Source organism: Daphnia magna, linkage group LG5, assembly GCF_020631705.1.
Source record: "Daphnia magna isolate NIES linkage group LG5, ASM2063170v1.1, whole genome shotgun sequence".
Classification (NCBI taxonomy): Eukaryota; Metazoa; Arthropoda; class Branchiopoda; order Diplostraca; family Daphniidae; genus Daphnia; species Daphnia magna.
In genome coordinates this window covers 9,570,164-9,587,831 of record NC_059186.1, presented here as the reverse complement: position 1 = coordinate 9,587,831, position 17,668 = coordinate 9,570,164, and the positions used below count along the sequence as shown (strand labels likewise).

The following is a 17,668-nucleotide window of genomic DNA, read 5'->3' as shown; positions in this document are numbered from 1 at the left end:
CTCGTTACAACACACCCACGCCCGTATATATACATCTATCCTTTATCCCGGTTTTAAACCAACACAAAAAACAAAAGAAAAGAAGAATCGAAACGTTGAGATATGCGTCAAAACAAAAAAAAAAGGGAGACACATCGAATGAGCGATGAGATTCGTAAAGTCTTTGCGCGCCAAAAAACACATACTGTATTGAAATGCGAAATTTTAAAATAAAAATATGAAAAAAAAAAAAACACGTAAACACAGACGGGAAAAAGAAGGACGGATAAGAGCACGACAGACGCATTCTTTTTCCGTTTAGAGTTGGTTTCGTTTCTTTTTTTTTTTTTTTTTAATTTTTCTCTCGGTCCGGTCTCACGGTTCTCTGCGTTCTGGCGTTGGCTTTTTCAGAACTTCTTATCGCCATCAGAAAAACAAAAAAAAAACACACACACAAAAAAAAAAATGATGATAAAGACGAGGTTATTGTATAAGCGGTGTCGCCGCATCGTGTCTTGGTTATATCAAATACGATGGTCGAGGTTTTGGGTGGGCGCATTAGAAAAGAAAAATTACGTTTCAAAAAGAAATTTGATTGACTCACGAAAGTTGACTGTTTAGCGTGTTGCCGTGGATTGAACGCGACCCAAAGGGGAGGAGGAGTTCGGCTCTCTAAAAACACAATAAAATATAATCCCCTCGTATAAACAAACCGCTGATTTTTCGGCCGCACCCCCCCCTAACCCCACCCCTTGTCAAGGACCGTTTAAAAACAGTATACAGTTCCTTCTTCCTAATATACACGCACCTAATAGGATGCGTAATGTGCCCAGTTTTCCTATAGCTGTTTCCTATACATTTAACCGCACATAAAAACAACCAAGTAAAAAAAAAATGGGGCTCTTTCGTTTGTTTGTTTTTTCCCCTATTTTTATTCTTAGGTCTATATAACAAGGCTCGGAAAATTCAAATCTAAATGTCTCTCTTTTAAAAATAATAATAAAAACAAAAAAACAAACAAGCAACGAGCGCATCATTTTTGTTTTTAAACATGAGGCTCTTTCATTCCGCATCATGAAATGCTGCGTGTCATTATTACGTGAAAGGACATAGTTCACTCACTTATAAACATTAGAGCAACCGACGCCCGACGACGCTGAGTTATTGAATGGAATCAACCGTGTGTGTAAAGGCCATAGAGTTGCACGATACACAGCAGCCGCTAGAGAGTTTCTATACACAGTTAGATATTCAAAAAAGATTCTTCAAGTGATTGAAATTCCGAGCGGGCTAGTAATAGTTTCGACATGTTGGGACCCCCCCTCTCGTCTCTCCCTCTCGTCTATATGGCAACATATACAGATGACAGAAGGTAACGATATAGATAATGTTGGAGAGGGCAATCAACGAGCCCGTTGATGATACGGTAGTCATAATGGGTGGTGGGATAGGAAGGAAACAAGCAATAAAGATCTTCAGATGATGAAGTCGCATATCCGTCATTTGATTATAAAAGCGGAACAGAAGGGAAGTCTCGTTTTTTTTTTGCGTAGAGGACCGACTAATTAAAATCTAAGAGTTAAAACAATCGATTTTTAGCCAATTCGATATGCACAAATGACATTTTTTTTTTTTAAATTGACGAATGAAAAAAAAATTTAATAAATAAGAAACAAAAATTCAAAAGAAAATGTGGGAAAATCAAAATGAACATTTTCACGACTGGATTCTTCATTTTTGTCGCAGGCTAACATCTCGCGTTCATGCTGACCCGTTTGCATCAAAGACATTCGAAACCTATTTTCCCGCGGTATTAATAAGAAGCCAGGGAAACGTGCGGGCGTGTAAACTTTTCCCATTAAAAACAAAACAAAAGCCAAAAACTCTTTGGATCCGTGAGAGAGCTTTTCACAGTAGCGTCAGACTATAATACACACGCACAGATATAAAAAAAACAACAACGATGAAACCCGTACGCACACCGTTGCGTATTGCCCCCCCCATCCCCCTAAAAAAAAAACGTATATATATACACAGAGAAAAAGCGTCTGCTGGGAAACCCGCCGACCCTGGGAATGTTCGGCATGCGTTCAACCTGACTGATGGCCACTTCCACCTTCTTCCCAACAGCATTCTCCAAATACAACAAGAGCATAACAGACAACAGCAACAACAACAATACATACAATGCCTAAAACAAAAAAAAAACAAAAAAATAGACTATCGATGGCCATTGTCGTATATACTGTGTGTACTTGTATTTTTTATTTTTTGTTTTCTAAATTGTTTTTGAATAAATAAAAATAGGAAGAAGAATTTTTTTAAAAGAGAAAGAGAGATAGGTATAGATACTTATTAGATAGATGACTATGTGTAAAAATGTCCATCTGAAGAAGAAAGAAATAAAAAGGCAAACGGAGACACAGAGAGAGTAGCCCGTTTTCCCACGCGCATTCCTCGGCGTTTGCTACCGCACTGCTGTCCATCCACGTTGAATGTAAAAAGCTCGTCTTGATCCCAAAAGCCGTACGGACTTGTATATTTGAAAAAGAAAAGGAAATGCACGTTTTTTTATCAGCCAATTTTTGTTTTTGTTTTCAGCGTGAAAGTTTCTAAGAATTGCCGATAGTAGCAGAGTTATGTAATATCTCCAATATTCATAAATTGAATTAAAAATTGTCCTTTTTCATACACGAAGGAATGCGTAGCTCGTCAGATCGCTAATCATTTCAAGCAGCGCAACGTGTAGATTTTGGGGTATTTTTGTGTATGTGCGCGTGTGTCTTTAAACTCGAATTATTTTGAATGTGACTGGCATAGCTTCAAACTAATATCACGGATTCACTTCAGACAATTGAATTGCGTTGACTGAACAAACTTTTTTTTTTCTTTATTTTTTAAATTGGGAAAGATTCCTGAGACGAGGAAATGATTTGACTTTGTTTCGAAACATACACACACACCAATGTGAAAGAGAAAACAGCCAATCGCGCACCGTTTGTTTTAAGAGACACGACAGAAGGGGGGAGTCTGCGGAACGATCCATCAAGACGTAAGCGGACAGGTCGAAGGCGATATAATAAGAAGCGCAAGCGCGCACGGGTCTTCCGAAAAAGAAAGAAAAACCGGAAGGCCGAAAGAAGAAAATTTTCAAAATCCAGTTGACGGATGATTGAGATCCATCACTCTCGGCAGGACGGGGGCAAAAAAGGGGGACTTGGTGCCAGTCACGCCTTTTGTCTATTTTATTTTATTTTCGGGATGTATTTCTTTTTTGACTAAACACAGAGACCCAACAGCAATGGCTTCCTCGTTCACTAGCGTATAGTTAGTAGTAGTTCCTATTTATACACGCTAACAATCTTTTTGGGTTTTTGTTTTTCGTGTCCCTTTTTTTTCCTATACCCTCTTGTATCCCAAGTCTGAGAGGATGGATGCTATAGTGCAATGGTATTTTCCAATTATATCGCGTTCGCTTTCGTCCTATTCAAATGTCAAATTCAGTGTCAACCGACCGGAACTCAAGAGATTCGATATTCCCATACATCCGGCGCGCTCTCCTTCACGAGCGTCCCGCTCTTTTTGATTTCTCTTCTCGAGCTTCCTATTCTCCTCCCCAGTCCGCAGTTTGAATAGAAAGATTCAAGGGGGAGGGGATAAGAAGCAGGGGGGGGGGGCTACCAAACAAAGGCGGAGCTTTGATAGGACAGTTCTATCAGAGTCGGGCCACGATTGCTCGAAATGCGAGCGACGACGCAAGGACAGCGCCCCCATCGTTTTTTGTTTACCCTCAAAAACTCTTTCGATGTGTATATATTTTATTTATTTATTTATTTCCATCATCACGAAAGACACCCCCCCCCCCCTTTGTCCTTCCCCCTTTCGGGGAAGGATGTGCGGACACTCCGCCCACTTTTTGTTTGGCCTCATCCGCAGTGACGTCAGCACGGCCGTCTCTTTTCGTTTGTGTCTGCACAGTTTCCTCCCATTTACGATTCTCTTTGATTTTTCTTGTTTGTTTTTTTGTATTTTTTCTTCTTTCTGTCTGCACGTCTACGCGACAAAATAAACCCGCAGCAAACGATCCGCCCTATACGCCTGCCCACCTCCTCTTTTTCATTTGAGAGACAGAGAGAGAGAGAGAGAGGAGAGTTCCTCTTGGGGGATTTAGGGGAACGACTGGATAGTACCGGGCGACATTTGACACGACCGACTTGCTGCCGAGTGAACGACGGCCAACTTCGCTCCGCTTCTTTCCCTCGTTTCTTTCGTATCGAACGTTACATTTGTCCTTTTTTTTCTCTCCAACCATCTCGAGTTTCTATTGATTTGTTAAAAACCCCTTCTTTTTTTTTGTTTTGTTTGAATTTGAAGCCAAATAATTTCGGGATTATCTGTTTACCAAAAAAAAAAAAAAACCTAGCGGTGATTCACTTAAAAAATAGTAATAACGACCGTGCATAATTTGTGAAGTGTTTTCTGTGAATGTGAATGTGTGCGATTTGAATTTTTGTTCCTCCCTCCCGCCAGTTGATTGCGGGAAAAAAAAAAACACTTGAACCCTGCCATAATTGAGCAGTTCAATCTGATAATCAACTCAAGTGAGCGATTGAATTGATGATCAAAGGGGGTGGCGAGCGCACCATGAGCTGTGCCCAAGTGATGTACCAGCCGTACGTGCCCTACTTGTCGTCTTACGACCGGTCGGCCGCTGCAGCAGCAGCCGCCGCAGCCGCCGCATCGGCCGCCGCCAACGGCGAATCCCCCGAAAAGGTATAAAACACACGTCAATTTCCCACAATATTGATTTTAAAAAACAAAAAATTGTGTACAGAAATATCGACTACACCACGACGGATTAACCGACGGAGCGTCAGACAACATGGCCACTAATTACGCAAGTAATTACCTGTTATTGAGATCCAATTATCCGTCGGCTTCGACATCGTCGGCGGTGCACAACGGGCCGAGTAGTAGCAATACAAACACGTCGGCTGGAACACCTGTGCCGGTGGGCTCTTCTCCGTCGTCTCCGGTGGCCGGCCCTTCGTCGTCTGCAACCAGCGGCGGAGTGTTGATGCTGGAAAACGTTTCTCCAGTCGGCAATCGTTCGGGATCGTCGTCATCCAATTCGCAGCACCTGGCAATGGTGCAACAACATCAACATCATTTCCAGCAACAGCAACAGCAACAACAACAACAACAACAAAACGAGGATATCAAACGCGACTTGTCGGACATGTGCGGCCAGCAATCGGGCCAACAAGACACTATGCAAATCGATCACGATGCAGAAGAATCAGAAATGAATAGTCAACACCATCAACAGCACAAAGAGGCCCAATACATTTCGGCTAATTGCGTTGTCTTTATGAATTATTCGGGCGATACGGCGTCAGTTGTCGATCAACATTTCAGCCGGGGTAAAAAAAAAAAAAAAAAATTAAAAATAAAAAAAAAAAAAAAAAAAAAAAAAAAAAAAAAAAAAAAAAAAAAAATTTTAAAAAAAAAAAAAAAAAAACACCAAAAAAAAAAAAAAAAAAAATTCAAATTCACAAAAAAACAAAAAATCAAAAAAAATTAGAAATACATATAAAAAATGAAAGCTTTTCTGATCGTGTGTATGTGTGTTTGCCGGCGATCAAAAGATATTTCTGTTGTTGCTGTTGTTAGTTGTTGTTGGTCGTTGTTAGTTGATAATGCCGTATACGGTGCGACAAAAGAACTTGCCGACGACGACCGCCTTATTCTATCCAATGATGTACACACACACACACACACAAGAAACAAAAAGCCAAAAGGTCATCGAAAAGAGAGAAAATAATTTTTTTTTTTAAATTTAAGAATAGAGAAAAATAGACAATGGATTTTGCTGTGTGCGTGTAGTTGATTTCTTCGGTTACATTTGCAATCTATTTTCAAAAGTTTTACATTATACCACACACACACACACACGATTCAAAAGCCAAAGTGTATGGGGTAAGAGCAAAAAATGGACAAGAAGCGGCTTCTGTCTCTTGCGTACACAAGGGGCAAATGTACGTAATCGATCGTGTGTATCCTCTTTGACTAATAACGCCCGCGAATCTCTTCTATTAAGTTTTGGGACAAGAAAAAATCACTCAAAAATTGATATTTCGCCAAAAAGGAATTTTAGTTGATGTCACCACTTGTTATAGACTGTATAAAGTGGCTCCATCTAATCACCGAACGAATATTTTTGATTGAAAACTAACGCAAGGGGCAAATGGGTAAAAACTCGTTCTCATAAAAGAAAATAAACTGATGGAATAATAAAATAAAGGTACCATCGAAAAAAGAATTCTCCTACCCCTGTGTGGTGTGTAATTAGCCACTCAAAATGTATATTCTCAAGCTTTAACCAAAAAAATGAGTGGCGGCTATGTCGGCAAAAAAAAAAAAAAACGGACAAATAGAAGAAAAAGCTAAAGAAATAAAAAAAAAAAAATGACACAACCGACCCTGCGTGATGAATAACCTGGCAGTTTTTTTTAGTTAATTTGATCTTTGAAGTCTCTTTTAAAAGTTCCATCCTTCTTCTCAAGAACTGTGTGCTCTCTTAAACTTTCAAAAAAAAAAAAGACAACACACATAATGTCATTCATTTTTTACTACTCGACCAAGTCGGCTGTCATCGTAGCGACCGACTCGTTTTCTTTCTGTTTGATATATTCGATACTGCTACTGATTCTTCTTCTTCTTCTTCTTTCCCACCGTGTGTTTTTTTTGTTTTGTTTTTTTCCCCCTCCTAACCTTCTTATAAAAGAAATGGAAAACGAAGAACATTTTCTTGTTAGTTCGTTGGGTTCGATAAAAAAATACGCTCGGCAGACCCCCACCTTTTTTTTTTCGAATGGGAAGAGGGACGAGAGGGGGGAAAACGAAAAACAAATACCAGTAGCAGGTAGCAGCAGGTAGTAATAGCAGCACTAGTAGTGTGGCCTATAGTAGTAAGCAAATGTAAGACATCAAGACGAACAAGGCCGCTTTTCTTTTTTGTTTCTCTTTGCGTGTGTGTCTTTTCACGTAAATTATAGATTCGTTTTCTTTTAGTTTGAAAAGAAAAAACAAAACAAATGCGGACTCCCGAGATACGGGACGGCAGGGAGAGAGAAAAGAAATGCGGCCATTGTGTGAATACAAAATGATTGGAATGTTAGGAACTCGGGATAGGCTTCTGTTAAATGCCCGTTATTTGGGCAAGCGAAAGAAACAAAAGCAAAATGAGACACCCTTTATTTCATCGAGGCTGTCCACACGCAAAGGAAATATTTTTCACGGCAGTAATTAGACGTGCGCTATGCACAGCCATCGCACATGACAATATAGGCCTGAAAAAAGGGAATAGATCATTTGGCCGGTTGTCATTTTGATTTGACCTTTTGTTTGACTCTTTTGATTGAATCCTTTAACGCGTGTGAATAGCCACGCGTTTAAGGGGGGAAGAAAAAAAAGAAAGAGTTTGAAATGTTCTTTGGCATGACGAAAAGAGAAGTGGACGTCATTAGCGCATCGCAAACACGCACACGCTAACTACAGCTACACTCAATTCTTTGCCTTTTCCATTCGTCAACCGGACATGTTTGGATCACTTATTCGTGGCTCAATAACACTTTGGCTCAAAGGAGTTTCCCACCATCGTTTTGGAACAGCAACTACCAGCCGCCAAAGTGTCAGGTGCAGGTGCAACAGCACCAACAGCAGCAACACGTTCCTTCCCCACCAGCAAGCAACTAAACAACAACAAGCAATTGTATAGCACGGAGCTATGACAGGTAACCTCGGCATATCGTCGGCAGCCAATCAGCAGCAACAACAGCAGCAACAACACGACCTGTTTAGTCAAGCCGAGGCCTATCACGCTCACGCGGCCGCTCTTAATCATCACCATCATCATCACGCAGCCGCCCATCATCACGCAGCCGCTCATCATCACGCTCACCTGACTCACGCCGCCCAGTCAGACCCATGGACGCATTACTCGCTCAGTTCACAGGTACCGCCACATTCAAACGAATGTTAAAAGGAAAATTGAACATTAAATTCAAAACAAATGGGATGTAGGCCTATTCGGCGCATAATCTTAGCGGAGGTTACGCGGGAGTGTCCGGCGTTTCGGCCGCCACGTCGGCGGCTGCCGCTCGATTCGGTAGCCATCACCAAACGTACGGATCGTTCCTGCTTCACCAAACGGCCAATCCGGCCAGTCATCGAGTTTTACCGGCGGCTGCGGCCGCCGCTGCCGCCGCCGCTGCCGCAGCGGCCCACTGTTCCATTAAATCCGAACCGTGGACTTCGGTATCTCACCACCGTTACGGCCATCATCCGCATCATCCTCACGCCCACCATCCGGTAATCCGCTCGCCCTAACAGCACACAGCGACCTGTCGACAGGTCATCATCACCCGGCCATCGATGCGGCCTCCTACACCGCCGGTCACTCCTACACCAACATGCCACCAGGTCAGACATTTCAATATAAAAATCACAAATAAATTCATTTAAAAAGATAAAAACGATTTATCAATTTTTATGGGCGGGAAAAAAAGAAAATTCAAACGAGGGGATAGATTTTATTGGTTTCCCGCCAAACATGAAGGTATAAAATAGTTAGGCCGATGATCAATGACTGTCTCCCGTCAACACCCCTACACATGTATACACATATATAGTCAGCTGCCTGTTGTTGCATTTCCAATAAAAAGCGGATGACAATCCGATCCAGAGATTTTGTCCTCCCCCACCCTTTTCTTTTTTTGCTGTATATTTTTATATTGAAAATGCAAATAGCAAAGAGTGAAAAGAGAGGGGAGACAAGTTTTTCGGACGTGTTTGATCTCCCAGTCGATATATATATAGGGTTTATATCCAATAAAACTAAAACGTACGGTACAGTTTCGTTTTTAAGCGCAAAATATCGCAACAGGAGACACACAAAAGATGATCTATAGCTCGAGGTATAAAGGGAGGAGGTTCTCTCTTTTGACGAGAAAAAAAAGAAAAAGATTCTTGACTACACGTAGAGAGAGGGGTGGAAGCGACAGAGACACGTGTTCCCATCAAAGCGACAACTCTTGATCTCATCTCATGTGTGCGACAAAATCATTTGTCCCCCTTTCAGCGTACAACGATGACGAGCTATTCGAAAACTCAATGTCGTACATCGATTAATGGTGACTACCTTCCCTCCAATAACGTACCGTCAAACACTAGTTTCTTTACCACGCGCAACGCACATAACACGAGATACAAACAATATAGACAGCGGAACTGAGCTCGTGTCACACTGCACCATCCCTTTTTAATTAAAAAGTACACCATCGACCCCCGCCGTCCTGGAACCTGCCACATGAGATGAATCAAAAAAGTATAGGTGCCCCCCTCTATTTCGCAATAATGTCCACCCCTACACACTTGAGAGGGAGAAAAAATGGGGAGGGGGGGATCCGTTACAGCCACTTGAACAAGGTCCTTATGGACGTTTATAATCATATCCGTCGGACAAAAAAAGTTTTTTTCCCATATGTGAGCAATCCGGCCATTTTCCCCAACGTGAAAACGACATAAATCTTAACTACGAGTCTCTTACTGGATAGCAGAAGAAAAAAAGAGGGCGTAGGGCTGCGTATAGATAAAAGTTATAGGTTGAAGGTTATGAGAAATTGCGAGAGAATGAGAAAGAAAAAAAAGGGACGAACGACATCAAAGAGGCCCCTGATATTGCTGTGCCTCTCTTTTTTTCTTCTTCCTATACGACAATCAAAAATCAGAAAGAAAGAAGAGATGACAACCCTATAGAGAAACGGGGTTCTTTTTCTTGATATTACGGAAGCGCGTAGGCGCCTCCTATGTAGGCTCGCATTTATTGCGTCGACAACAATCCAATTAGCTTTGATATTACCATGTGAACAAGAGAAGAAAAACGGGCACCTATTGACATTTTCGTTTCATTTCTTTGGGCAGAAATAAAAAAAAGGGGGGAGGAATTTTGATTGCGTCATTGATTATTGTTTTTGAAATGATTGCAATTTTGTGTTGGACGTTTATAGGTTTGGAAGCCGGGCAGGTGCAACAAGAACCGGGCAAAGATCTTTACTGGTTTTGATAGAGCGGCGTATTCCAATGCATCGCAATACGGCCGGATGGAATCAACACAAACGCGATTTAAAAAAGAAAAAGAAAAAAAAAAAAAAAATTGTTTTTGTTTTGGTTTTTGCCAATGATTTCATGTCATTATATAATATCCAATTTTTCATTCGCATATGCTAATAATTTCGTATATGTGTGACCGTATATCTTTACTGTTGTTACCTTTTTTTTTTTTGTTCATTTTTACAATTTCTTTCATTTCGGTGCTTGTTGTTTTATTTTACTCCCCCAAAATGGGACGTCACCGGTTCGTACTTTTTAAATCAATCAAACCCAAAAATGACAAGCTAATAATCTTATACATACATACTATATAATATAAACCTAATCATTCAATCTGCGTGTACTAGTTTTGATTACTGTTCGGCCTGTTCTTTTCGACAATCTTGATGAATTTTACGATTCGATGAGGAAAAATTCAATCCTCTCCCCCTAAAAAAATAATATGAGAAAAAAAGGAAAACAATTTGATTTGGGTGTTTTTGTATATTGTTATCCCCTCCAAACAAAATAGACTCAAAACGATTTTTATTGTTTTTTTCAGTTATTGCAGCCCGTGATTTTTGGTTCGGGATGTTACGTTTCGGGATTTTACGTGAACTCTTAAAATGTGAATTTGATTTTTGCGATAGGCCGTTTCTTGGACATTTCAATTTGGTTTTCCATTTGACATTTGAGTAAATTTAGAACAAACAATTATTTCAACAATCGCCCTAACCCTGATTTGCATGCCGTTTTCTCTTCGTCTCTGTGCTGCGATATGGCATAAGAAAAAACAAACAAAAGCGATCAAGAAAAACAACAGGAAAACGGCAAAAAAAAAAAAAAATGTTTAAACGTCAGTGGACTTCCGACTAGTCAAATTTGTGAAAACGGCAAAAAAAAAATGGTTTCATCGATTTCCAAGCAAACAATTTCAAAATGGACACCCACACCCAGCGCAATTTGAATAAAATCATCGTTGGCATGTATGCAAATTCAAGAATATGAATTCAATTACTCGTTCAAATGATATTGTTTCCTTTTCGCCAACTTTCTGATTTCCTTTCGACTTTTTTTTTATCTCTCTCTTTTTTTTTCTTTGTAATTTGGTTTGCCCCAGTTTGACATGTCTCCTCCCGACACGCCCACACGATGAAATGTTGACACACCCCTCCCTACAATCTCAGTGGCAAGACATCTCCTATACGCTACAAAAATTGTATACGTTCTTGTTTTGTTTTCATTTTCCTCTTGTTTCTGTTTTTGAAAATTGGCCGCTTGATTTTCGTGAATGTTTGTTTCTTTTTTTTTTTTCTTTTACATACATCTTAATCTTCCTTCCACAAAAAAATCCCTCCCCTGCCGGAAGATCGAAAATAACCACCGCCATCACAGAAAACAAAAAATTGAAGAAAACAAATACAATAATCTAATAATTATTTACGTCAACAGTGTGCGTGTGTGTGTGTGTGCGTGCTATACTACTCTACATATTATATATAAAATATACATCAATGGAAAGCGAAGTAAACTGAACACAAATTGCTTCTTGTCTCTCGTTATTTCGATTTTTTTTTTTTTTCCAGGAGGAAACAAATAGCAACACATGTTTTTTTTTATGTGGTTCAACAAAACAAACCGGTCGGGGTTTCTCTCTTCCGTTAGGCTGCAGGAAAAGAAAAAAACTCGTGCACGTTTCTTAATGAGTCGTCTGCGGACGGACGAAGGCCATCGTGATGGATGGGTAAAAGACACTCTCTTCAAGCAGGGCGTCTTGTTCTGCTTTTCGCGCAATGAACTTTGAACTTCCCGGGGCAAAAAAACAAAACAAATGTCTTTTCTAAGCGGAAATAAGGTCCAGCATCCGCTTATTGCAATACGTGTTTCTTTCTATCCATCGACGTTGGAAAGGGGTGCACGGTTCGACTCGAGACTTTGTCTTGATGGGGCCCAACACGTGTCGAATTCTTTGAACAAAGAACCGGAGAGAAGTAAAGCGACATGTTTATGTCCCCAAAAGGATTTTCTTTCGCCAAAAAAAAAAAAACCCTTTAGCACTTTGGAAGACGAGGGCAGTGCGACTGTTTAGCCCATTTAGTCGGCAGTGACATAATATTAAGGCAAAGTTTAAGGAAGATGTTATTTTTTTTATTGGGCGTCGGGAGTCCTTTGCAACGGAGAAGAAAACAATCAGCACGCGCCACAGTTTTTTTTTTTCCGGGAAAGTTTAAAAAAAGAAAAGAAAAAAAAAGGACGTTGGCCATCAAATAAAGATTGAGCCGGAGAACGTTTTCAACTATAAGAAAGAGAGTTTTCAGCTGTTGTTGTTTTTTTTTTTTAAGGGGGGGGAGGTTTGCTGTAAAAGAAGAACGTACTACAAAACTTCCATTCTTTTGTTTTACTCTTTAAAAAAAAGAGAAAGAGAGAGAGAGAAGAGAGTCTTCTTTTAACTTTAATGACTTTGACAGTTGCCCCGGTTGTTGGGGGCTTCTGTTTTCGTGTTGGAACTCGCGAGACGAAAATGGCCGATCGTTCGCGGCCATGTTTGATATCGATCGTGGCTCTGCGTCTCTATAAAAGACAGTCGAGACAGAGATGAATAGTTAAGAAGAAGCGGAAGAGGGCGGAGTTTCATTTCTCTTATAAATGCCGGCCTCCCACGCTCGACCGCACTTGCCTGGATTGTTCTATTCTCCAAGTTCTCAATCGAGGCACCAATCGTCTCGTAGAGAGGGAAAAGGAAAAAAAACGAAATTCAAAGGCACAGACAACGGATGGAAGGCATTCCTTCATGCCAATATTACAGTTTTTCTTTTCCCTTTTCGATTTTCTACTTTTTCAATTCTCTTATCGACGTAAAAAAATCTGTCGTCTCTCTCGTCATGCTCGGCAGAAGACGCGGCGGAAATATACATCATCCAACGCAACCCATCACAAACGTTCCAACTCTTTCATAGATATCTTTCTCTGCTAGATGTCAATCTCTTTTGTATTCTTTTTTTATTATTATTTTTCCTTTGAAAAAAAAAAAAAATCCTTTTCCCTGTCTTTTTCTTCTTCTTCTTTTAAACAGAAACAATCCACTTCCGCACTATCGTGAGCGGGTAACCAAAAAAAAAAGATGCGACGGTGCGCGATCACGCTCTGCAAAACGTTGCGAGGTAATGTCCATCACAAATCACGCTCTACTAGGCATCAAACACGTCTCAAACTCTTTGTAAAAAAAAATAAAAATAAAATGTTCCTTTCAAACTCTCCCCCCCCCCCCACTCTCTCTCACGTGAATCGTGGGAGGAGAAGAGAGCCCGAAAACAAACGGTAGGGGTTTAATGAGAGTAGGCCTAAGGGGTTCATCAAGACTTTTTAAAAACAACAAGCAAACATTAATAACACAACATTTGTTGTTGTGCATATTAGAAGAGTGCGCTCAGCTTACTCTACCGCAAACGATCGCATGCAGCTTCATCTTTTGCGTGTAGGCCATATCACCTTTCGCTCATGTCCTCGCGTCTTGTTGAAAGAAGCAGAAGCAACTTTAAGAGCTAAAGAAATCGTTGCGGTGACAGACCCCCCTCCGAAGGTTGTAAAAGCAAGGAAGAACCACACGACCCCTGAGGAATCTTTCAACAAGCACATCTTCGTGTCGGTACGATGGTGTGTACACAACATCCGGAAATGTTATAATTTTTTTTTTCCAAAAAAGAACAACATCCAAAGGGAACAGTTAAAGGAAGAAAAAGCCACCAACGAAGTTTAAGATAAATTTCTCGGCCAATTAATTTTATTTTTAATTTTTTTTTCTTAAACTTGTAGCCGGTGATTGTGTCTTCCAGATTAACAATAACAATGCGGTAGATGGACCTGAGCTTCTATCACAGCTATTATCCGCTAGAAAAATCTTGGAACCATCTCTCTTCTGCATCCGCTAAGACAAGACAACACACGGGAGGTCTTTTGCTTGTTCTTCCGCCATTCGATTTTCGTGATGTTTATCGTTACCAGAAATCATTCGAAAGATGGAGGTCATTTGTATTAGCATAGCATAAAAACTAAAGGGTCCCCTCCTACATAGGTAAAAAAAACGACCCATCAAAAGCGAGAAAAAAAAAATGACCACTACAGATCCAATTTCGAAAAAAAAAATGAACGTTTTGACAACTTTGTTTAACAAAAAAAAAAAAAATAAGCCTGGACTTGGAAAACGGTAGAAAGGACAATGTCTATACCTGCGATGAACAGAGAGAAACAGTCGCCGTTGCTATGGTAACGTCATCAAAGAGAGAATTCAACCTCTCTCGTGTTCTATGATCATATACAGAAAAAGCGAGAGGGACTTGAGTGGATGGACTGTTTAGTCGGCCCATATTAGAATCTCTGATTAACGCACACCGACGATTCTTCATCATCAGGTAGAGAGGCATACTGTTCTAAATAGGGCGGACTTTGGCTGTGTCTGGAGACCAACAGGGGCCAAGGTGTATAGAATACATCGGGACACACGGGATTTGATTACAAAGCGGGACTAATAAAGCGAGAAGCTCTCCTTTCCGCTACTGGATAGAGATCCCTTTGATTCTCATTTAATGTACCCCCCACTCCTCGTCCTTCCTAGCGAAAAATAGAAGCTCACTGAAAGCGGAAGGGCTAGCCCAAAGCAGTGAGACAACACAAGTCAAACAACACATCTTTTCATTTGTGTTTTCGTCTCTTTGGCGACGTTAATCAAGCGAATAAAACACGGGCGTTTATTAGAGGATCAAGGAGTTCAAACTGGGATGGGGCAGACTTCTAATTTCGTGTGGCTTATTGTAATTACATTCGGTGTTGGATGGTGGGGCCGGTTACAAAAACAAGAATAAGGGAAGACGAAGCCCAAAATTGATCCTGGTCGGGAAAAGACACTCGCCTTATCTCTTGTTTCCTTTTCGTCCAAGAGTTCTTATTATTTTCGACTCCAGATTTTGAATGTCTGTGTAACTATGATGGATGTGGGTCGGCCTCTACTTTTTTTTTTTTTTCTTCTTCGTCTTCTTCTTCAACATTGGAAAATACATCAAACATCAGACAGCAGATAATAATATGGAGGGGTATCGTCTATTTTTAGAACTGTTTCTACATCCCTGTGTGGCTACCCATTTATGCTGTTTGTTGTGTTGACGGTTTCGAATATCGTTGTTTCTTATTACTTCAGTGACAAGACAAAACAGGGGAGGGGGTTTCTTTCTGCTCTTATTAATGTAATCAACCTTGTGGCTTTAAAACTGATGGTTTTTGAAGAACAAGAAAACAAACAAAAAAACACGGAACTACTTCAAATCAAATAAAAGAAAAGAAAAACAAAAACAAAACAAAGCTTCGGGATTGAACCGAAGCCGCCGCCGCGTCTCCTTTTCCTTTTTTTTTTTTTTTTGTTTTAGGAGGGGAAAGGGGGGGGTCGACAAAAATGACGGATGACTCCCGTCGGTCCCCGAATTAGAAAAAAAAAACTGGCATTTGCGCTTCTCTTTTCTTTTATTGTTATTTGATATCCAACTGGACTCTGACAAACTACTAACACGCATCATTTTCAGCGTGATTTCCCTTTTTAACCGCCAATTATTCACAAAAACCAAACCAAACAAAAATGGCAAAGGACGAATTGCAAAAGTGTTTTTCGAAATCTTCCACCTGGCGAAATTATTTCGAGAGCGCCCAATTCCATTCCGTTGTTTTTACTCTTTTCAACCCATTATGCAATCATAGGCCTATAGTGTTACACGGGTTATTCAACCAATATGGTGTTAAACGCGTCCATTTATTATAGGCCTATCCGCCTAGTCGTGTTCTGCTCCGGCGGAGCTGCAAATGGGCGCAGCAACAGAAGAAGGAACACAACAACAAAAAAAATTAAAAGGAGAGAAAGAGAGGAGGGCGGAGGGCGGAAAGAGGATTGCCGGGGTAGTGAAGGCGATAATACCCAACTGGTCGTAAATCAGCCTACACGCGCGCACCACATTTACACTAAAGCACTAAATCAACCGTCATTCAATCACGAAATTTTCCATCCCCAATGACCCCCCTTTCGCTCCTCCTATCCGGTTATTTAAACCTTTTCAGAAATACAAAATGAGTGGTGATGTCGCATTGAACAGGAAGGAACAAACAAAAAAAAAGCCTGTAACTTTCCAAATAAGATACAAGTGAAAAAAGAAAGAACCAAAATGGGAAAGTTTTGATGCAATCGTTCTTGAATTTCCAGCCTTTCTAACCGTCTCTCTCTCCCTGTTCCCACTCTTCATTTTTTTTTTTTTTTTTTAAACAACCGACGGGGTACACGAACGTAATCGATATAATGACGTATGATTTACTACCATTGGCTTGTAGGTTTAATATACACACTGTGCACAGACATTAAACATACAAGAACAATTCCAATAGATATTAGTAAACACGACAATGATACATTTTTCGTTTAATGACTGAGAGTTTAATAGTTTCCTTTTCCCCCCAATTAAAAAACTATGTCACTCCCCCCCTAAAGAAAAAAAAAAAAGTGATGCCTGTTTTGATCTCACAGTTTCCGTTTTCCTTAAAAAAAAAAAATAAAACCCGAAAATTATTTGCACGTACGATAATCAGGCCTCTCTTTGGCCAATTAGTACATGAAATTATGACAGTTTGCATCTAAAAGGGAGACCGCCGCCGCCGACATTAGAGTATATACTTTGATTGATATTCCAAGGTTATTAAACAAACAAAAATATCTTCCCGTCAAACAAGAGTGAAAGTATAGAACCTAACCTACTATAAACATATCAACTCTCTATTTCAGTTCTGTTTTTTTATTGGAATCAATATCGCTTGGAGAAAAGACGAATAAAGCGCACAAACATTTCTTTCTCTCGCTGTTGAAGAGATTTGAAAAAAAAAAAAAAAAGGGGGGAACACACAATGTTCTTATCGGGTTGAGCCTGCGGTGATGCAACGTGCACCGATTTATCATTCCTCACCGGTCGTTGTGGAATAGGACACGGAGCGACGAGAGAGTAGCTAACGCCAAAGATTTCACTGTGTGTCTAGTAGCGACCCAACTGTATAGCAAACACCGTTTCGTTCTTCTTCTCTTGTCTCTCTCGTTTTTTTTTTCTTTCTTTTTCTGAAGAGTTATGCGACCGAGGCGGGTCATATACACAAAATTTCCCACCGTTTTCAGCTCACGTACCAATTTCAAGTTTTTTTTTTTTTTGTGAAGACGAGCTAACCGAAAAAGAAACAAACGTTCAGGTTGATCATGCAGCTGCTGCTGCCGCGCTCTTTTTGCTGTTGGATCGACTAATGTGGATGTGTCACACTGGCCGCGCGGCGGCTCCTCACACAAAAGCCGCACCGCGCCGCCATCAGAACAAACACAAAAAAAAACAAAAGCAAGAGAAGAAATCAACATGAGAGAACTTGCTACTACCACTACTTTATACCGTAGGAGATCATCGCTCCCTCTTATATCAGAAATGGGGAAAAAAACAAACAAAAAACAAAGGAATCGTAGAAAAGATGTCCT

At 40.4% G+C, this 17,668-nt stretch overlaps 2 protein-coding genes across 2 annotated transcripts; both read left to right on the top strand.

The window, feature by feature from the left end:
* Positions 1 to 4,123: 4,123 nt before the first annotated feature.
* Positions 4,124 to 6,207, top strand: LOC123472653 (alpha-protein kinase 1-like). Its single transcript, XM_045174534.1, has 3 exons — positions 4,124 to 4,752; positions 4,814 to 5,402; positions 6,128 to 6,207. The coding sequence occupies exons 1-3, from the start codon at positions 4,597 to 4,599 to the stop codon at positions 6,205 to 6,207; spliced, it is 825 nt and encodes a 274-aa protein (XP_045030469.1). The 5' UTR covers positions 4,124 to 4,596.
* A 1,559-nt stretch (positions 6,208 to 7,766) lies between these two features.
* LOC116924057 (histidine-rich protein PFHRP-II) lies at positions 7,767 to 10,300 on the top strand. The gene is made up of 3 exons (XM_045173330.1): positions 7,767 to 7,996; positions 8,065 to 8,463; positions 10,050 to 10,300. Exons 1-2 carry the CDS (start codon positions 7,769 to 7,771, stop codon positions 8,368 to 8,370), a joined length of 534 nt encoding a protein of 177 aa, XP_045029265.1. The 5' UTR covers positions 7,767 to 7,768; the 3' UTR covers positions 8,371 to 8,463; positions 10,050 to 10,300.
* The last annotated feature ends 7,368 nt before the right edge of the window (positions 10,301 to 17,668 follow it).